Source organism: Primulina eburnea, chromosome 16, assembly GCF_022965805.1.
Source record: "Primulina eburnea isolate SZY01 chromosome 16, ASM2296580v1, whole genome shotgun sequence".
Classification (NCBI taxonomy): Eukaryota; Viridiplantae; Streptophyta; class Magnoliopsida; order Lamiales; family Gesneriaceae; genus Primulina; species Primulina eburnea.
In genome coordinates, this window is record NC_133116.1 from 4,158,486 (window position 1) to 4,180,051 (window position 21,566).

At 34.3% G+C, this 21,566-nt stretch overlaps 3 protein-coding genes and 1 pseudogene across 3 annotated transcripts; 3 read left to right on the top strand and 1 right to left on the bottom strand.

The window, feature by feature from the left end:
- The first annotated feature begins 444 nt into the window (after nucleotides 1-444).
- On the top strand, nucleotides 445-6,903 carry LOC140816480 (protein IWS1 homolog 1-like). Its single transcript, XM_073175778.1, is given in 12 exon segments — nucleotides 445-512; nucleotides 514-541; nucleotides 1,985-2,101; nucleotides 3,133-3,353; nucleotides 3,437-3,469; nucleotides 3,471-3,564; nucleotides 3,665-3,727; nucleotides 3,824-3,901; nucleotides 4,822-4,910; nucleotides 4,999-5,055; nucleotides 5,155-5,308; nucleotides 6,608-6,903. Coding segments are annotated over 12 exon segments (1,101 nt in total). The 3' UTR covers nucleotides 6,707-6,903.
- On the top strand, nucleotides 6,846-7,784 carry LOC140817315 (2-(3-amino-3-carboxypropyl)histidine synthase subunit 1-like; annotated as a pseudogene).
- A 1,600-nt stretch (nucleotides 7,785-9,384) lies between these two features.
- Nucleotides 9,385-14,156, top strand: LOC140816592 (secretory carrier-associated membrane protein 4-like). Its single transcript, XM_073175956.1, has 12 exons — nucleotides 9,385-9,630; nucleotides 9,852-9,965; nucleotides 10,047-10,109; nucleotides 10,389-10,422; nucleotides 10,508-10,630; nucleotides 11,186-11,248; nucleotides 12,375-12,468; nucleotides 12,557-12,602; nucleotides 12,688-12,755; nucleotides 12,996-13,044; nucleotides 13,622-13,687; nucleotides 13,953-14,156. The coding sequence occupies exons 1-12, from the start codon at nucleotides 9,568-9,570 to the stop codon at nucleotides 13,983-13,985; spliced, it is 816 nt and encodes a 271-aa protein (XP_073032057.1). The 5' UTR covers nucleotides 9,385-9,567; the 3' UTR covers nucleotides 13,986-14,156.
- Nucleotides 14,157-14,929: 773 nt separating this feature from the next.
- LOC140817246 (uncharacterized) lies at nucleotides 14,930-17,791 on the bottom strand. Its single transcript, XM_073176883.1, has 4 exons — nucleotides 17,483-17,791; nucleotides 16,941-17,056; nucleotides 16,735-16,819; nucleotides 14,930-15,402 (listed from the first exon to the last, which is right to left on the bottom strand). Exons 1-4 carry the CDS (start codon nucleotides 17,735-17,737, stop codon nucleotides 15,313-15,315), a joined length of 546 nt encoding a protein of 181 aa, XP_073032984.1. The 5' UTR covers nucleotides 17,738-17,791; the 3' UTR covers nucleotides 14,930-15,312.
- Nucleotides 17,792-21,566: the final 3,775 nt, after the last annotated feature.

Below are 21,566 nucleotides of genomic sequence, written 5' to 3' on the forward strand. Positions count from 1 at the left end.
ATATATATATATATATATGTAAACATATATATATATATATATATATATATGTATATATATATATATATATGTAATACAATAGGATTTGAAATTCTAATTTGGTAAAAATAAATTACAAAAATCGATGTATTTATATAATAAAAAATTTAATATCTCAAATTTCAGTTTTAATTAATCGTTTTTATTAATTTAATATTTTTTTGCGAAATATTTTATGATGTGACATAGATAAAAATAACTCAAATTATTACAAAATGAAAGACATATACTAAAATTGAAATTGAAGATACATACTAAAAAGTAAAAACTATATTATATATAAAATATATATATATAAATATATATATATATATATATATATATATATATATATATATATATATATATATATATATATATATAGAAGAGGAGAGAAGAGGATGAAGGGGGGAGAAAGGAGTGAAAATGATCAGTGTGAAGAAAATCAGAGTTATAATGAGGGATCACGAAGCTGATCTGGATGTAGGAGAAGCGGGACACCGTTGCTGGCGGTGATTCTGAGGTTTGCCTCTGCCTATACAATGCTCGAGTCATGTAGTTTGCGATGTAAATTGTTGCATTTTCTCATTTTCCCTTTGTAGTCACTTAAACATTCCTTTGGGGGTTTGAATCATCTGTTTCGGGAATTTTGGCGGATTTGTTGAATATGGTATTCTGTATTTTTGCATTTAATGTTAGGGGGTGATGACGTGTGGAAATTTGATGAATTTGTGCGGTGAGATTTCATATGTGTCAGTACTTGTTTATTGACGACTGATTTGTATCCATTTACATGGGATTGTTTGCTTGTGTGATTTAATTAGTCTGATGAAATAATATTTTTATCGGAATAAAATTTATTAGTATTTATAACTGTACCATTGAAGACGACATTCCTCGTGTCAATATATTTGGAACGTCATCAAATGAAAACCTAATTTGACTACCTTGTTTCAACATAAACAATCACATTTATTGACTTAGACTTGGATAAGTTGCCAACCAATACCTAGTTGCTTGAACTGGGATTTGTGTTATTTAACTTAGTGTTTTTGCATTCTTATCCAAATTGTTGATGGAATTGGTAAATTAGTATTTTATAAGGAAGAATATGAATTGAGAATAAGTTTTGTTTCTGTTGGAGGTCGGTGTGTCCTGACAGGACGTGCCTTTCATTTGAGCCAATACATTGTTACCCGAAAGTTCCGCGATTGTAGCATGTCTGACTAATCATCAATGAAAACCAGTTTTGGCACTTTGGTCATAATGCCATACTCGGAGACCTGAAATTTTGTAGCAACATATCGACTAAATATTGGCCGGATATGAACGATGGGCTGCCCAATGGCTAAGTAATTTTCCATTTCTACATTCTTCTAGATGCATTATATTTACTAATCTAGCTAGATTTTTGAGCCAATATCATGTTAAGATCGAGTATAATTTTGTAAGACGTAATTTTGTACTGTTGCTAAAGCTTGATACTCTTTGATTTCTAGATGAATGATTGTAAACATTTTCTTACTGGTTTAAATAAATATTGTGAGGTTTAGACTTTGATGAAATGTTTCCATCACCCTATTGCATTTGTTGCTTTGGTGATTTGAAAGTAAAAATAGAGACATAATTGTGGCCATATGGATGACTGATATTACGAATATTGCAGTTCGTTAATTACATAAGTTATTTTGCTATTCAAGAGTTATAGTTACATTCAGCTTGAAATAGGGAGTGAGCGGAGCCTTACAGGTACATGGTAGACGTAGAGATAAATTTTTTTTTTGGTTCTCATCACTCTGTAGAGTGACAATACTTTGTTGTCCTGCAGCTTCCATTCCCTTCAGACATGGAAACTTGTTTGAGCAAGTGTTGCTAAAATGCTATAAGCTATTCTTATATGTTTATACAAGAGCAGTGTTAAATATATTAGAACATCATTTACTTGTCTTGTCTTCACACAGTATAGGATGATCAAGAGGGAGTTAGGAATATGGATGGCGATAACTTCGTTGATGACAGTGGTGTGTATCCTGCCGATCCGTTCGGAAATGATATTGAACATTCTCGAAGACGTGCTCCGCAGGTCGGGATTATTCTTTTTGAGTTGCATATCAGAGTTATTGGGTACTGTAAGTAGATCTTATTTTGCATCTGTAACTCCTCGAGGTATGGAAATCTCATTCTCTTTCGCCTCTATGATTCAGCATTTGCATTTATAAACTCAGTCTGATGCGGGCTTAAAGTGCTCACTGTGCACACAGCTAAGCTGTAGGACATGACCCTCTGTGTTATTATTGAATGTTCCATTAACAATGCACCATTTATTAGGCTGGCGATTTTTCTTTAATTTTTCAAGGCTGCCACTAACAGGATAATTTAGACGCGAGACCTTGTTCGCAACAAGGAACATTTATATGCATCATGTTTAGATCACCTTCATACAATTCCTATAATCTTGTTCTACGATTCCTTATTTTTTGGTTGAACTCAAAGTGTTTTTTTTCCAGGTGGAGGTAGTAGCCTTTGGAGGGATCCTATGCCCGGGCCATCAAATTAACGTATTCAATGAGCTAATTTTATAATTTTTATGTCCACATGTAATCTTTCTTTAATTCCTCGTTTTATGACCTGCTCTACCAAATTACTACAATCTCGACAAAATCTCCAGCGGTAGCATTCAATGATTTTCTCTCTCTTTTGACAGGAATCGCGCTTTCGAGAATTTTTTACATTTTTCCCATTCAATTTCTTGACTGTTCTGTCCTTAAACTATGCCTCTTTCCTCAATTCTTTTTCTTTTACTAGCTTTAAGTCTTATTTTTCCATAGGCATATGAATGCACCTACGCATTCCACCCTCCTCTCTCTCTCTATCTCTGTTTTCCAAGTTATATCTTAGAGAATTACATTTAGGTTGATCCTAATTTTTATGATGAGTTTTCCATCCGAAAAACTGGTATATGATTATTTTTGCTTGTAAATGATAAGCATTTTCTAATGCTACAATTCCCTTGCTTTTACCTCACTTCAGGGAAGTTAATTCTTGTTTTGACAAGATTTGAGTGTTGGGACTTTATGGAGGCTAATTGATTTTGTTTCTGCTCTCTGTCTGTAGGCAGAAGAAGGCAAAGAGGACAAGGAAATCGAGGAGATCTTCGAGATGGCTAAGAAAAAGAAGAAGGTCGAAAAATCTGCTGAAGATATTGCTTTACATGTGGAAAAAGTGATGGCAGAGCTTGAAGTGGTTGCAGAAGTAGACGCGGAGCTGAATAGACAAGGAAAGCCTGCCATAACTAAATTACTGAAGCTATCTTTTCTTACCGATTCCCTCTCAAAGTTAGTTGATGGCTCTTAATTTGTTTTCCGTTTTGCATGTTCCTTAAAACATTTTTATTTTAATCTGTTTGCATGCTTTGTAGAAAGCATCTTCAGCAGGAGTTTCTTGATCATGGAGTTAAATCTGTTGAAGAATTGGCTTGAGCCCCTTCCTGATGGAAGCCTGCCTAATAGTAATGTTCGTGCAGCCGTTTTGCAGATCCTGAATGATGTGTGAAAAGAGTTCCCTTTATATACACACTTATATATTTTTTAAGTCCTCTTTGCTTTTATAATTGTTTGGAGGCTAATTGTCTGTTCTTGTCCTGAAGTTTCCAATTGATTTAGAACAGTATGATAGGAAGGAGCAACTAAAGAAGAGTGGCCTTGGAAAGGTTTGAGGATTTTTTGATGTAGCATTAAATTTGATCGCTCTTCATGTATTTTCCATGCAATATAATAGAGGAATGTGATGACTGTGATTTTTGCAGGTCATTATGTTTCTATCGAAATCTGATGAGGAAATTACACCCAACAGAAAGCTTGCCAAGGAGTTGGTTGATAAATGGGTATCAATTTCCATTGTTCTCCTTTTATGAGTTTATGAAGAACTTGACTCTATTTTCCTTTCAAGTAGTTTTTATCGGGGATGACAATGGCTCGAGTTTGGGTTGACTAAGACACGAGATCCCTTGTTTCCATTTTGAAGGACAAAATGCCCGCCTTGATCCGTCTAAACTGAAACCCCTTCACCACCCTGACCCATACCCAAAGTTAACGGGTTCTACCTGTCTGACAATTAAATTCATTTTTTTATTTTTAACTTGTATGATTATCACAAATATTAAATCAAAAATATCCACATTTTCAACAAAATATCAAAAGTAGCTATACTGTGGAGCAAGTAATTCATATAAATCCCACATATTAATTGGATGTTAACAATTTGCAACACACAAAATCCCATATAAAAGATAATCTTCAAAAAAGGAGGAAAATGGATAAATAAAAACCTAAACATATTGGGTATGAGTCGGATAATATTAAACCTGTTATCCAACCTATACCCATCTAGGTAAACTTGAATACCATTATCCAACTCGTACCCGTTTAATATTACCCAACCTGACCCAAGCGGGTTGGGTTTGGGTTGGGGTTGGTGCCCATTCTACAACCCGTACCCATTGCATATCTAGTTTTTAAAGGAAAAGTGCATGATAGGTCTATTGGTTGTTTGGGGGTAAAAAGATGAAAAATAGCATTATTTTTCACTGCATTAAATTGGAATTTGATAGCTTATAAATAAAGAAATATGTTCTTGCGTATATTATATTTCTGTAAATGCAGTTATCTATTGATAAGTAATTTACACAAGAAGTGTCGTTCCTATAAAAATGTTTCTTCTACTTTGGACAGTAGTCCCGTTCCAATCTTCAACTTATAATCTTGGCTGGGAATTTCGTATAAAATTGTATGCTGTACTTTACAGAGTCGACCATTATTTAATAAGAGCACTCGATTTGAAGACATGAAGAAGTTCGACGATGAAAGACTTTTTAGGAAGCCTTCTGCTAAAAAGTATTTGTTATCTTCTCAAAAATAAGATGAATTCTATTGTAATAAATCAATCTACCACTGAGATTATGTTTTTGTTAATATTCTGCAGGTCAATGAGTAGTGCTGCAGGAATTGCATCCCGAGATGATAAGCTTGTTTTGGCACAGTATGATCTCCTTACATTTAGCTGTTGATTTCTTGGATTGGTCAGGAAGTGCTGATTTACTTTGTGCATACATCTCATCTGCTTGTCTAACATTTGAAGGGAGCCAAAACCTGGGCAGTCATCTTCAAGACAACATGCCTCAAGGCCTGAAGCAATGTCAATGGATTTTGTTGTGCGTCCTCAGTCCAAGGTTGACCCAGATGCAGTTTGTGCCCGTGCCAAACAAGTTGTGCAAGATCCGCGTCGGGTGAAGGTTGGTAACCATCTCCCATTTAAATATTTTCAGGGAAACTGAAGTTTCCATTGATTTGGTATTTGAGTACATTTGAATTGCTGGATGGAAATGCATTGTTCCTAATGAAAAAAACCTTTATTGTTGCATTTTCTTCTTTCAAGTCAACTGTTGCCCTTCCTATGATGGTGCTTTACTTCTAACTCATTGAATTTTGCCATTTGCATCATGCTCCTTAAGTTAATGAACATTTAATGTGTTTGGATTATAGTTTTCAGATTGAGATTGTCCATTTAGTTATGATGGAAAATTCTGATGTTTTTATGTCAATGATCGTAGTTCTTCTCTATGTCATTTATAACCTCATAACACCTTTCGGGGCTACATATAGTACTCATAACTCTATAAATTGCACGAGTAAGTGTGGCTAATTTTGTAAATCACACTCTGCTTGCCGATTCGGGACAATGGAATCATCTTTCTCGGAGCTTGTAAAATTCCGCTAGTGACATTACTAACACAAGCAAGCTTTAATTTAATTTCATCCACCGGAAATGCTTTAAACTGGAAACTCTTTTGCTAGGCTTGATCCTTTTTTTATATTTTTTGTTTTTCCGGAAATGTAAAATGTATTTTAGTTTGTTAATACAAAATTACAAAATGAGTCCATTCCTGAGAGAGACCAGGATGGTTGTCAATGAAGTAGCCAAGCTAAGGTTGACTCATACTTCAGTTCTTTTGATTTTTTTTTTTGGGGTGCCAAGTTCATGTAAACATGCTAGCTCAAACTAAGTTTTGTCCTCTTGCGAGTTGAATTGATAATTTATACCAGTCAGTAAAAACTAGAAACAGTTGAGCCAAATGCTCAAGCAGGGAGTAGAAAAATATGAAAGGATGAAGAAATTAGCAGCACACAGTAAATTATTTTTCTCTGTCTTTTTAAATAAACAGATTGAATTTGCAGTTTGCAGTTTGCTTCTCATACGAAAATGTTTTTATGCTTTATTATGAAAGGCTTGAATTATATATTTTATAGCCTTCAACTTCAGCTCATACTTGGTCTAGTCTATATCATAGTAGACTTGGTTTGATTATAATTGATATGCCCTGCTTGTAGAATTTTTTTTTAATGATTTGATATTATCTTGACTGCAATATGATTTTCGTGCGTGCGTGCGTGCGTGCGTGCGTGCATATGGAAGCACGATCTGCCAAATTCCACCTGATTTTAAATGTACTTGACAGTCATTCTACTTTAGGATATTTTCTTGTTGGCATTTTTGTTACAAGTTGCTTATTCCAAATTTGTTATGCTCACAGATAAATAAGAAACTGCAACAATTGAAAGCACCAAAGAGGAAGCAGCTGCAGGCTATTAAAATCAGCGTTGAAGGTCGTGGCATGGTGAAATATCTGTAGTAGTCTGGCTTGCCGGTCGACTAGGAGAAGGGAAAATTGCACCTATCTCCACTAGTTACTTTGGTGAGATGTGAGAGATCTTGAAATACTTTTATGTTTGAACTTATGTTATCTTACTAAATCTCCGGTGGCACTCCGAATGTTGTGTGATAAAATCTACGACATTACTTAAGATTTAACTGGATTTTGATGTCTTAGTTTCTTGTAATCTATTTATTATTATTTGAAAATAGTAATAATAATAATAATATTGAATCCGTGATTCCGCCACGGATTGTCAAGTCCGCCTGCCGCCGTGAAGATGGACGTTAACCGAAAACATCTCCTCGGACCTCATCATCTCCGACATACTCACAGCCTTCGCCCGCGTCACCCATTGCTTCGTCCTTGGAGACGTGACCTTAGGGGCGTGCTGCGTTGATGAGCTCTCATCGCACGCCAGCGCCCTCGACGCCCACCTACTCGTACACTTCGGCCACAGCTGCCTCGTCCCCATCGACTCTACCACCATCCCTGTGCTCTACATCTTTGTCGAGATTGCCATCAACACTTCAAAGCTACTCCAAGAGCTGAATCACAATTTGACGCCTGCGGATGCTAACAATTTCATCATGGCGGGAAATCGAAACCACTATCAGCAGGGGAGGTTCTTGGCTGCACTGCACCAAGTTTGAAATTACATCTGCCCCAGGGATAAACGACGTGATTATCTTCGTAGCAGATGGGAGGTTCCATTTGGAAGCATTCATGATTGCTAATCCCGGGATCAAAACATTCAGATATGATCCATATTTGTCAAAATTGTTTTTGGAGGAATATGATCATGATGGGATGAAGGATGATAGGAGAAGGGCCATAGAAAGAGCAATTAGAAATGCAAAGGATCGAGGAATCGTGTTGGGCACATTGGGAAGACAAGGCAATCCCAGAGTATTAGAAAGGTTAGAAGGCAAAATTAAGGATATAGGCTGGATTATATAGTGGTTCTGGTATCCGCATTATCGCCCAAGAAAGAGATGCATGGATTCAAATTGCGTGCCCCAGGTTATCAAAATTGCAAGAGTTCATTTGTTATTAAACAGGGTCTTGGTACATTAAGCTTGGAATATGGAGTGAGCATAGCCTCGCAGGAACATTGTAGACAAGGAGACATTGTTTCTAGTTCTCATTGCTCTGTAAAGCGGCATCCATTCCCTTTGACGCAGAGCCTTGTTGAAAAGTCTCAAGCACCGACAGAACTGGAAACACCCCTTTGTTTGGACAGAGCATTTCAAGAACGAACAAATTTGGATATTATAATTAAATGGTTGGCTCCATCTATCAGCCTTTTACATCAAAAGACTAAAACTTGCTAAAATTGTTCGGTTGATTAATGGGTATGAATTTCCTTTTTAGTCAAAAGACAAAAACTTGCTAAAGTGTTAGGTTGATTAATGGGTATGAATTTCCATTGTTGTCCGTTTTCATGACCAACTGGATGAAGAGCTGGAATCCAACTGTGTTTCCAATCAATTTTTTAGGGTGAAGTAAATGAGGGGTATATTGATTGTATTGGAAAAAAATGAGGAAAAGAGCATTGTGACACTGCATTAAATTGGAATTATTAGAAACGAAATTTGAGGAAGGGTTTGTTTCAACCTACTCGTGCAGACAGTGCCTACACGGGCAATGAACGGCTCAGATCACTCCACATGAGTGATCCGAGCCCACCTCCAATGAAAAAAAAAAATGGCTCGAAAAAATCCGAGCCGTTGGATTGACCTTTGTGGGGCAATGCCCGCAAAGGTAGTGTCGAGTTAACCCGTTCGAAGAGAACCTTACGTTGTTACCAAGATTTGTTTTAGAGGAAGTTTCAAGAAATGCTTTATTATTCAATAAACCTACCTTTAAATACAATGAAGGTTACCTATCTGTAATTTATAAACTCTTAAAAGTAACTTGTAAACCAAAAAAAATCATCGGTTGAATTTAAAATACATTAGAAATAAATTTAATTACCGATATTTTGTTATATTATTACTATCATCATTAATATTACATATATATTGAGACATGAATTATTTGATGTATGATTGGTGTATTAACCTTATGGCAGGAGTGAGTATTCGATCAGTTCTGTTATCTACCAAACTTTATCGAATCAATTTTTTTAATAACCAAACCGACCAAACTTTAGGAATATCCAATTCTTTTAAATATTATATTAAAGTTATTATTTACATTTATGCAATTTCAAATTAAATATTTAGTTACGAAATAAGAGGAATATCCATATTCGAATTAACAGATATTTCGTAACTAAAGTCGTAAATTTTATATCTATAAATATTTAATTTGAAATTGTATAAAATTGTAAATAATAACTTTAATATAATATTTAAAAGAATTGATGAAATGTTCAAAAAATATAATTTATAAACCTTGTAAGTATAGAAACAATATTTGGATAGTAAAATTGTTAGCAATGTAAAAAATATATAATATTTAAGAAAACTACTTTTTTGAAGGGAAAAAAAAGAAAAAGAAAAGGGATAGAAAATAAATAAAATAAAACTGAAGGTTATGACCAAACCTTAACTAACTATCATACAACCAATAAAATCTTTCCACGTCATCAGACCCGCAGGTTAGAGGGTATTCTTCGTAATTACATCGACCCACAGGGGCAATCCCCAAATTTGAATTCCATTCCGTAACCCCGCTTGTTGCGTTGTTTCAAAGGCAGCATAAAGCAAGTGCTAGACGACTCACTTCCCCACTCCTATCTATCTATACATTCACGTCCTGTATGTATAGCTGAAACTTAAAGTTTTACTATTTTTGGATTTGGATTCGATTTTGGTGCTGCGCAATAGTCGGTGATGAATCGTAGAAACGATCCGAATCCGTTTGATGAGGAAGAACCTGAAGTCAACCCATTCTCGGTAACCGCTTCCTCTATTTTTTTTAGATCCGCCTATTTTTGGAGTTAGTTTTTCGTTTCTACGATGTTGTAAGGTTTTTGTTGAGCGGTGAGGGTTGATTGTGTTATTTCGGGTAAAATTTGTGACTCGTCTTCGTAGATCGGCGACATATGGAGCTGTTCTGTCGCTGGATTTGATCTTGGATTAACTGGAGGGATTTTTTATTTTTCGTGGTGTTGCAGAATGGCGGCGCAGCTGCAGCGTCAAAGTCACGGATCCCTAAGGCGGTTGCCAGTACCCTGGGTTTCGGCCAGAAACACGATGCCACTGTGGACATACCATTGGACACCATGAATGTAATTTTGATAAGCAGTACCGAGGTTCTACCATAGTATCTAATATTCAACAAATTTAAATCGTGTTGCATGACTTTGCAGAACTCGAAGAGCAAGGAGAAAGAACTCGCCTCTTGGGAAGCAGATTTGAACAGGAGAGAAAGGGTTGGTTTCTGTTTTAGGCTTGAGTAATTTCTAGCACATTCCTCTAGGTTTATGCTTGTTAAATATTTAAATTTTGTAAAGCAGGTAATCCTATTGGACCATTGTATACTTCAAGCCACTTAAGTAGCTTAGTGCACTTCTGATGTTTGATGATATTTAAATATGAGAAGCATTTGGGTTGAATTCCTAATTGATGTACCTTTTTGCTCGTTCCTGTTTATCTTGTTGTGCCTTGGAGTCTTATACATTTGCATTGTAATCAATGTCATTGGGCTACAGGATATTAAACGCAGGGAGGATGCTGTTTCCAGTGGTAAGCTGTGAGGCTAGTAATTGCTTTTATAATATTCATTCTCTTCCTTCTATGCTCTAATTCAACAAACTATCCTTTGATTCAGCTGGTGTCACAGTGGATGATAAAAATTGGCCTCCATTTTTTCCCATCATACACCATGATATAGCCAAGGAAATACCAGTTCATGCTCAGAGGTTGCAGTATCTGGCTTTTGCAAGTTGGTTAGGTGTGTGAATATATTGCTTCAATTTGTATTTTGTACATCTGTAATAGTTTTAATATCTGTCAACTTATATCTAATTGTGTGAGACAACTTAGCTTTTTTTCAAATATAAGTTTGTACTTTCATGAAGAGCATTTGTTATGGAAGCTTTGTACATGCATAATTGAGCTCTATATATAAAATAGCTTTTATGTTCTTTGGTGGGTTGTGTTTTGAAGAATGACTTACTGATTTCAAAATGTCTTGATTATCCATCATCTACGCTCCGTAGAATTGCTATCAATTTGTTACTCCCATTTTTTTGTGTAGTATGACATGAAAAGGCGTACTTATGTTTTAACATGTCTATTTAAAGTATGGTAAACACTTCATTTATTGGATTGATTTCCTTGTTTCCATTTTGTTTCTTATTGTTTTGAGGACATGCTGACCGGTGGTTATAGTAATTTCTACGTTTCTTGATTCATATGGCTCTACTTTGTAGGACAGTAATTTTGGTTGCTTGAACATTTTGCAAAATTTATTGTTTATTCTTCATATTGTTATTTTCTATTACAGGTATCGTCCTTTGCCTTTCGTTCAATGTCATTGCTGTCATTGTTTGTTGGGTACAGGGTGGTGGTAAGTTTATTTTTTTTTATTTTTGTTTGCAAGCTTAAATTCGTTACCTTTTCGTACATCTAATTGTGTATAGGTTTCTAATCTATATACGTGGATGAAGGGCATTGTTTTCCAATTGTGCAATGACAAAATTAACCTTCTATACACACTTCAAGATTAGAATGTAACTCCTATATTAATTTTATAAAATAACTCATCTTTATACTACATTTAAATGTTTTATCCTTTTAATTCTCTCTACATGTTTTTCCAATGATTTTATTGTAATTTTGTAATTATATTTTTATTGCAATTTCTAATTAAGTAATAAATTATAGTATCACAAAAATATATATGAACGTCTATTTCTTTTGTTATATTTCAAATTTTAATGGTTAAAATCATATAGTTTCAAATCTATATTTAATAATTATTATATGAGTTTATTTGATATTTACCATATAATCTTATTTGAATGTCCTTTTTTTACATATATTGATTTCTTTATTATTTTAAAACTTATTTAACAAGAAATTAACAGTCATCAATGTTAGTGTACGAAAGATCGATATATAGAATTTATTATCCATGATATATAGAATTGTAAAAATAAAAAGTAAAAAAAAAATTTAAGAGGTTAAATTAAATATTATGAGTTATATTTTACTATCAATATTACTATTTCATTTGTATTAATATTATTTTTAAGAGTTAGTCATAGTGATTTTAAATTGATAATTATTTGTCTTTAGTACGCTTCGTTTTTGTAGATTATGATTTATATATTGATAAAATACATAATTTGGTTGATTTTTAGGTTATTATGATTTATACGTTGTGTTTGAATATATAATTTTTTTAAAAAAATTTGTTTCAGTTCATTTTGTTTTATGTATTATATTCATTACAATTTATTATATAACATAAAATCAACTGCTTGAATTTTAATCTGGGAAACAATTTTCAAAGTAAGTTATATAAGTTTTTTATATGATAAGAAATTTAGCTCAGATAAATAATAAAATGATTCAAAATATTTTTTAGAAAATCATATTTTTTTAATTTTTATAATATAATTGAAATTACGTGCAACGCACGTGCATCATGCTAGTAATGTAAAGTGCTTAAATGTAGTTTCTTTCTGTAGGTGTCAAGATCTTTTTCCTTGCAATGATATATGCCTTGATGGGATGCCCACTTTCATACGTCTTATGGTACAGGCCACTGTATCGGGCAATGAGGTATTTGAAGTGTCCTTATTATCCTTTATGAGACCCTTCAGAGCTTGGAAATGACGACTGTTTCCGTATATGTGATTCTGATTTTCAGGACTGATAGTGCTCTAAAATTTGGCTGGTTTTTCTTGTTCTATCTGGTATGCCCTTTTGCCACCTTGAATAGTTAACAAGTTCCAATAAATGCTTAGATATTTTGATATCTTTGATTAAATTTCGCTGCAGCTCCACATTGCTTTCTGCATCTTTGCGGCAATTGCACCTCCTGTTGTATTTCGTGGGAAATCACTTACGTAAGATTAGTTTTTCACTTTTTCTTCCCTTGTAACCAGAGATATTTGACTTCTTTTGCTTGATCAAGTCCCCATGAAATGATTTAATTTTGATGTATTCTGAGGAGTTGATTTTTGCTTTCTTGACTGTACGCCGTTTGCTGAATGGTTAGCTATGATACAGGCCACAGGGGTGCAAAAATCGACTCCGTGCATCTGATTGGTTGTACTGACGTTTTACTTTCTTTTCTTGTTAATCAGGGGCATCCTTGCTGCAATTGATGTTTTCTCTGATCATGTGTTGGCTGGGGTAAGTCTGTGTTTATTCTTGCATGTGCTGCGCACATCCCTGACTCTCTGTAGCCTCACACCCATTTTTAACTATCCAATGCATTGTCCTCAAATTTTTTTTGTTTTAGTCTCTTTGTGGATGACTATGAAGACTTCCATTTAGTCTGAATCTACTTTCTAAAGAGGTGGTGTATGAAGACGATAGGATCCCAAGTTTTTTTTTTAGTTTCTGCTTGTTTTTGGAAATCTGTTCTTTACATATATACTGGCAAAGCCAGTCAAAATCTTATATGTATCGTATATCCTCCAGCATGGTAAAGAATGGCCTACAAATTCTGTATTTTGCTATGACGGATGCAATCCAAGTTACAGAATCATTGATTTGAACTATAGCTTCTTAATATTTGAAAAACAGTATAGATATAAATATTCTATCAAGGACAGGAAATGAACTGTGATAGTCCGGAACAGTTTCCAGAAGAACTCAGATCATTTTTGAAAGTTTATGTGGACTTGTAGCCTCAGTTGTTTCCTAAGATTGCGCAATATACATATTTATTATTGTCGTGAATGTGATTCGCCTTGTTTTGTTGCAGATATTTTTCCTTGTTGGGTTTGCGCTGTTTTGCATAGAATCTTTACTGAGCTTGTGGGTAGTCCAGGTAAGACGACCCATCACTACATTTTAACAGAATCTACACTTTGAGCTTAGACATGCAAATCGGATCCGTCAAAATAGGCCAGATATCGGACGAGATATTTTTTCCTTATCCGAGTAGTATGTCAGGCCTGGTCATATAAAATTTATTTTTTATATTTTCTTTATAGATCTTTTTATAAATTTGTGAAAATAACGTTAACCTTGATTTATTGTAAAATGAACTTGCTAAATTAAATTTTTTGCCTCGTCTTTTTGTTTTTTTGCAGAAAGTATATATGTATTTCAGGGGGAACAAGTAATACAGGAATTTGATGCATCTTTTCCTTCGAGATTTCGAAGTACATTCTCACATTCGCTGTGTTTCTCCCATAATTGATGATTGAACTGGGCACTGAAATTTGATATCTGGGAATGTATTATTACTTCACTGATATTCTCTACCATTTTTAATTGTTATTTCCTTTTCTTTTTTTGATAGATTATTTCCATTTCTTTTACGTTGTAACATAACCTGATTAGAAACCATTCAGATGGGAAATCGACATTTTAACTCAAATAAAAAATCTGCGTGTGTATATATGTTGAAACGAAAAGCTTTACTTTTCAAATTTGTTTCTAGTCAAATCTTGATGTTATCGTTTAGGTTTTGATTTGATTCAAATCTACTTTGTTTCAAGGAAAATCTTGATGTTATCGTGCATTTTTTGATTTGATTCAAATCTTTGTTTCAAGTCAAATATTGATGTTATCGTTCGTGTTTTGATTTTATTCAAATTGTCGGGGCTTCATTCTCCGGATACTCTCGAGTGTATTCATATATGTTCATTATATATTATATTTTCTATATAAAATTTTGAAACAACATTAAATAAAATAAAATTTTATCTTTTGACAGTAAGCTTTACATAGTAAGAATTTGACACGATTAAATCTTTACATGTAATAAAAGAAGTTCCAGCTCAGAAAAAATAAAACAAGTTCGAAAAAAACGTAAAAAAAATATACATGTTTGTTCCGTGAGAGGGAAGAAATAAAATTAAAATGTTTTTCATAGATGCATTCTCCTCATATAAAATTAAGCAACCCTCATTTGGTCACCAAGGTAAAATTAGATGACACTCGCACTAGACCATTGGCATAGATGCATTCTCCTCATATGAAACAACACTCATTTCATCAATGGTGTCGTGCATCCGAGGAAAATTACTCCAATTGGAGTGTAGACGACAAGTAATTTGGAGTGAACAAAAACACCTCACATGCTACACGTTCATATACAGCTGCTGTTATATATCATTGCATGAATTTGGCAAATGACTTCCAATTTATAAGAAAATAAATGCAAGCAAATATGTAGTTTAGTTTAGGAGAGTCGGATGGATCAACAAAAGAAATTCATCAGGCATAAATTGGCATAAACCATCACCGTTGCCGATCCCCAACATCAGATTTCACTAAAAGAATCCATTATCAATTGAATTAGAAAGACTCGACTGAACTGGTACGGCAAGGTCCTATGAAAAGGCATGTCTTGCAATTTTTAGAAAGCGAAGGTAGGTGGTAACAGTAATTAGATGAAAACACCTTTCAAGGAAGACCTAGCTGTAGCCGTAGAGGAGGTTTGATTCAATTGCAAAAGCTAAGCTTCTTCATCACTTTTGCATAAGCCGCTGGGACTATACCTGGTTGTCTGAGTCGACGTTTTGACTTCTTGGACTGCAAAAAATAACAGATTCAACTAGTCAAGAATCACTGCAAGAAAAAGGAAATTAAGAGTAATGATTGATAACATAGAAAACAAAAAGGAGAAAAGGAAACATATTACTGGATTGGATAGGTTAATGGAATCTTGTGTTTATGCTTGAGTGCTCACATATAGATATACTAAATGGAAGCATGATAGCCCTATAATGCCTCAGTTTCCTATACTAGGGGTACATGTGGCCCTATCTGAATGCCACCAGTCCTTCGTAGAACCTAATTTCCTAGGACCATGCTAGGAATATTTATTGTCAACTATTTTTTAACTACATGTAGTTTTATTTTCTTGGTTCCGTAAATTCCTGCAAAACATTCATCTTCCTGCTACAGGAGTTCCAAACAAGCATTGTCTAGTTCTTCAAAAAATACTACATGGCTAATTACAAATCCACGAGAAACATCTAGTAATGCTAAGCCAACAGTCCATCTCCTGCGGCATGCCCAGGTAAAACTCAGTGATCTGTAACAGTGTCGCCATCCAACTAGTTTCATCATTCAATAACTACTCCTTTTCAACAGACTTCTGCATTTCTTTTGTAGGCCTCGCAGTCATCAGAGCTGCATCCCCAAAAGCAAATCAGGGAGGCACGAACATCATCCAACTCCAGGCTCAGTTATACAATCTACATAAAAATGAAGCTAGCACTCTCGAGGAATTAGTGAATTACTATCTTTTATGGGGAAAAAGGACAAACATCTCTCCTTTCCAACTCTACAGTAAATGAACAATGCCATATTACGTAAATATACGAATTGCTTTAGCAATATCAGGACCATTGTGACAAAATTGCATATTATTTAAATGAAAGTGGCTAGCCATAAAATAAAAAAATCTAAAGTCAAAACATGTAAATAGAATTCTGTAGCTAGTATTGCAGCAAAATGAACTAAAAATATATCAAGTAAATAGTTTATTTCACATTTTAAAAATTTGAAACAATTTGATTATTTCTCTGAACAGATTCAATATAAAAATGATCCCATCAACCAGAGTGTGCAGCTAATCTAGGTAGCAATCCTTATATTGGATAGTTAGGATTAAGAATCATTCTAACTGTTTATTTACAAAGCAGTAATAACTAATAAGAAAAAACCAAGACTACCGGTTTCACAAACCAACTTCACAATTTGCAAAGTCAGATATCATATACAGGTCAGATAGCATAGATTAAAGACCACATTCTAATTGTAATTTAATAAAGAAGGAATGTAAAAAAATAAAACACATTCAAAATACTATCATATTTCTATTTCCTCGATTTTTTATCAGATGCAAAAATGAAAAACCTTGGAATGTGCATTGTGTCTCTTCCCCTCCTTCCATCGCCTGATTCGCCCATCATTCATCACTCTAAATCTACTTTTATAGGATCTAAAAAAGAGAAGAGCAAAAGGATAGAAAGACACAAAGAAAATGTTAAACTTAAACAACTCACACGAACATTTTCACAATTATTGATAACGTATATACACAGTATTTAAGTATCACATACGAGTAAAATTTCATTTTGATTTTCTTGACTTTGGAAACGACGGGGGTCCTTGGCTTCCTGCTCTTCAACTTTCTTTCCCTCTGCTTAACGGCAGTGATGTGCCGCATTTGTATCAACTATAACATAACATTGGACAAAGAGAAAATTAAAAATGACAGACATTCATGGTAAATATAAAATCACTTCAACCTCACGTGAAGTTCAATCTGTCTTCAACAGTCTAGGTACATTGCCAGTAAAAATAATTAGAGAAAACTGAAAATTGAAAAAGCTACACAATAGTGGTGAACAATTGTAACACACAAATTGAAGGAGAAAAGGTAAAACTATTTAACCTTTTAAATTAATTAGTGACCACAACATTTCTGTATGTCGAAAAAAAGAAGAATACACATGTTAGAGTAGAAATGCTGAAAGTTTTCCTCAAATAAGAAAAAAAAACGACACAATAAGAAGATGTTAGTATATTAATTCAAATTTGAAGCCAGAAAATATACATAGTTTTCAAAACATCAAAAGACTGAGATTGGAATTATACTTACACAGAAAGCAGGAGGAAAAGGAGTCGAGTGAGAAAGGTGAGGAGAGGGAGGGGAATTAATTAAGGGTTTAAAATTGGGGCAAATTAGGGAATGGCCAATCATTTGGGAAATGTGGAGTAACTTCCTAGGAGAGGTGTGCAGAAGACGCTCGGAATCGAAAGGATGACGGTGGCTGAGGAGGCAGCGGCGGCTGTAGAATTCGGGATTGGAGAGTAGAGCTGTCAGTGAACGGAGACCGGAGCTCCATCTCTGCATCGTCTCGTCTAAAGCTAGAAGTAGATTTAGCTTATGCTCTCGAATCCTTACTAATGATAAAACAAAATTAAAACATATTACAATACAAAATTAAATCCTTACTAATTATAAATCAAAACTAATTATTTTAAATGTTTTTTATATTTATAAAAAATAATATCATAAACATCAGATCCTTCCTAGTAATAAATTTCAAGTTCACTCAATAATAGATCTATTACATTTTTATAGTATTAATATGTAAATATGTAAGATATTGTTTAATATTTGATTATTATTAATTTTATACAATAAAATATAAATAAAATCAAAGTATTTCAAATTCATCTCCTCAATTTTTAATTTTTTCTTTTTTTTTTGATTGGTACTAAAAGGATGAATTTGAATGGAAGAATTTGACGAATTTGAATTTCATAACTGAATTCAAAGATGACTTAAATAATAGTTAGGTCCATGGATTTCAAAATTTTCAAGTTTTTGTTTTTAGCAAATTTAAAATTTATTATAATGAATGCCAAATTCTTAGTTTTTTTTTCTTCAAATCAAATAATTCCTAATTTCATCTCATTCAATCCAAATTCATAACAAAAAGAATGACTGATACAATGTTGATTAAGGCAAGCGGATTCATGATAACTATGTTGAGCAAAAACGAATTTCATTAAGGTTACGTTTGGTTGGAGGATAAAATTATGAAATGATTAAGAGAGAAATTATAAAAAAAATGATTGAAGAGAAATATAATATATAATGATAAAATAATATTATGTTTGTATGATTTTTAAGAATGAGATACTTAAGAATCTTTTGATGAATTGACAAAACGGTACATCCACTTCGACGGCGGTGGCTGTTGGCCGGCAGTCGGCGGCGGCGGTCTGCCTACGTTCGGCCGGCAGTAGGCGGTGGTCGGCCGGCCGACGGCGGTCGGTGGTGGTGAGTCTAAATATAAGAGAATGGTAAAATTGGAAAAATATAATGGATTAAGAGTTGCATAAGTAATGCTAAGGGGTAAGGAATGATTATTTTATCCCAGTTTTAGGTGAGTTAAAAAACTATAAACCCACCTAATCCAGCGTGCCAAAAGCAGCCTAGTTGTAATACTTGGTAATGCATTTATAGATGTGTATGCTAAGTGTGGGAACCTTGACATTGCCAGGAAGATCTTTGATGCAATGGCAATGATTGTCTTTATGCATCTCATAGTCATGCAGATAAGGCCCTCGATCTTTTTGAACGTATGATAAAATTGGGATTTAAGCCTGATGATATAACAGTTGTCGGTCTCTTGTCATCTTGTGTTCAGGGTGGATTAGTCAAGAAAGGTTGGGGTTATTTCCAGGACATGGAGTTGTACGGTTTATTTGCCACATGGAGCCTTATGCTTGTGTGATTGATTTATTCTGTAGAGTTGGGCTCTTGGATGAGGCTCGTGAGTTGATAAGATTGATGCCTCTGGAACCAGATGATGCTACTTGGGGGGCAGTTTTGAACGGTTGTAGAATGTATGGAAATGTTGAGTTGAGGAAGTTTGCTGCTTAGAAGCTGAATAAGTTGGGTCCAAAAGATTGTGGCATCTAAGTACTTTTACCAAGCTTATGTGTGATACCAAGAGCAAATGGAGTGATATAAGAATGACTAGAAGTATGATGAGAGATAGAGGTGTTAAGAAAACCAGAGGGTCTAGTTCCATAGAGGTTGAAGTCAAGTTTCTTTAATTTCTAGCAGCGGATGAATCACATCCTGAATCCAAAAACATTTACAAAGTTCTACGGGAAGTTCCGTTGTTTTCAAAGACGGAAGATTATACACCATGTACTTGTAATATTGATGCATATCTTTGAAATTAAATTTGGAGGGCAAGATCATTGAACAAGATGAAGAGACTCTTTTTTTGTAGTTTGCTCAAATCTGTGGTCTACAAGTACTACGAGAGCTGGTATCAATTGTTGATCGTGTTAAGAACCATGCAGAGAAGTTTCTTTGCCTCACCTCAGATTAACACTGCATTGAAGACAGCATGAATTCTTGACAAGCCTTCCGCCTTAGAAGTATTTTAGCTACTGCATTCTACAATCAGAAAAGCCTTTCGAAGAGATCGAATGTTCAAGCTTGGATGTTTCTGCATGTGGAGATCCTCGTGATTATGAAACAATGCTCAATATAATAGAAGATACTTTTGTTGAATCTTCTGTACATAGGATTGGAGTTATTCAAGAACATAGACAATTTCAAGAAATTATACCATGGAATTATATACATGTCATTTTGGCAATCCAAATATTACATTTTGATTGTTTTGCTACGGATAGACACAAATGAGAATTACTATCCGACGTATATTATTTATGGAACCTTGACATTAATCTCCTGCAGCTTCTGCACGGGTGAATTAGTAACCAGCTTAGGCAAAATGCTTTTTTTTTGTATAAAAAAATTGCAATTTGGGATTATACATTTCCAATTTTGAGTATAGAATTAACATCAGTTTGAAGTAGTAAATGCTTTTAACATGCAATATTTACCACCGAGAAAAACACAGAGAGATAAGTTTTCAGACATTTCAGATCTCATTTTTCATATCTGAACTAAGACGTGGATAAAATAAGAAGTTGGTAGTTTAAACAGGATCCTAGAAAAACAAGAATGAAATAGCAAACTGAGGCACCTTTCAGAGACAAAACATGATGCGATTAAGTTAGTTATGATCCTACTCAGTTATAACTTGCATATTAAATTATAGGTTTTTGCTCAAGATAGTACCTTACCAACTGCTTTGAGTATCTTACCGAATATATATTCCACAGGAACACAAGCTCTGGCCAGTACTACCTCTGCTTTCTTGGAATGGCATGGTTTCCTTGGCAACTTATCTTGCTTGTTTCGCACATTCATAGAGATGGTATAAAAATGGGAATTCGTGACGTAACATACAGGTGTCCTCCTAGAAGTTCTCCAAAAAAGTTGATGAAATCTACTGCTCGCTCCGTTGTAAAAAGGATGAAAAATATCGCAATCGTCTCTTAATGCTCCAACTTCAAGGGTGTGTTTGGTTGAGCGGATTAAATAAGGATAGATTAATAATCCAATATTTATCGTTAAAATTTTAAGTTGTTTTAATAATCATTTTGACCCGGTTTAAGATCCAATTTTATGGATAACTATTTGATTAATAAAATTGGATCTTAAACCGAGTCAAAATGATTATTAAAACATCTTAAAATTTTAACGATATATATTTGACTATTAATCTATCCTTATTTAATCCACTCAACCAAACACACCCCAAGAGGATATCCTAGGATTGGTTTACCACTCCCTGGACTTGTTAACAAACATACGGGACATGTTCTTCTCGAAAGCTAGCTTGAACAGTCAAATGCACGTCAAATAACACTGTCTCCATAATGTCAGTCATGTCCCTGCTGGCGTAGCTAAGAACTGCCATAGCTGTCCGGTCAATTCGCAAATGATGGAAAATATTGTATTTCCAACATCCAACTTGTAAGCTAGAAGAGGACATAGAACAAGTTACTTACGTGGTTAATTCATTCCAGTTGACCTGTATTTTGGCTGTTGCTTCACGACTGCTAAACACCTGACCGCATTTTTCAAAAAAATGATGGAACAGCTCCATGTTAATACTCTCATGGTAACGTGAACTCAACCTTAGAATATTGAACTTATTTAACGAGCACACTTACAAATATATGCCGAAATCAGAATCAACAAGTTAAAAAAGTGACCAATAAAAGAAGCCAACGGCAACTAGTTTCCTAAATGCCAAATTCAAATCCAACCAAATTTTGATTACATGCGAAAAACAGGG

Coding starts and splice junctions, on each gene's coding strand:
- LOC140816592 (XM_073175956.1), top strand. CDS start 9,568: ATGAATCGTAGAAACGATCCGAATCCGTTTGATGAGGAAGAACCTGAA. Junction 9,631..9,851: donor CTGAAGTCAACCCATTCTCG/GTAACCGCTTCC, acceptor GTGGTGTTGCAG/AATGGCGGCGCAGCTGCAGC. Junction 13,045..13,621: donor CTGATCATGTGTTGGCTGGG/GTAAGTCTGTGT, acceptor GTTTTGTTGCAG/ATATTTTTCCTTGTTGGGTT.
- LOC140817246 (XM_073176883.1), bottom strand. CDS start 17,737: ATGCAGAGATGGAGCTCCGGTCTCCGTTCACTGACAGCTCTACTCTCC. Junction 17,057..17,482: donor CTTTTCCTCCTGCTTTCTGT/GTAAGTATAATT, acceptor GTTATGTTATAG/TTGATACAAATGCGGCACAT. Junction 15,403..16,734: donor GACACAATGCACATTCCAAG/GTTTTTCATTTT, acceptor TATTTTTTGCAG/TCCAAGAAGTCAAAACGTCG.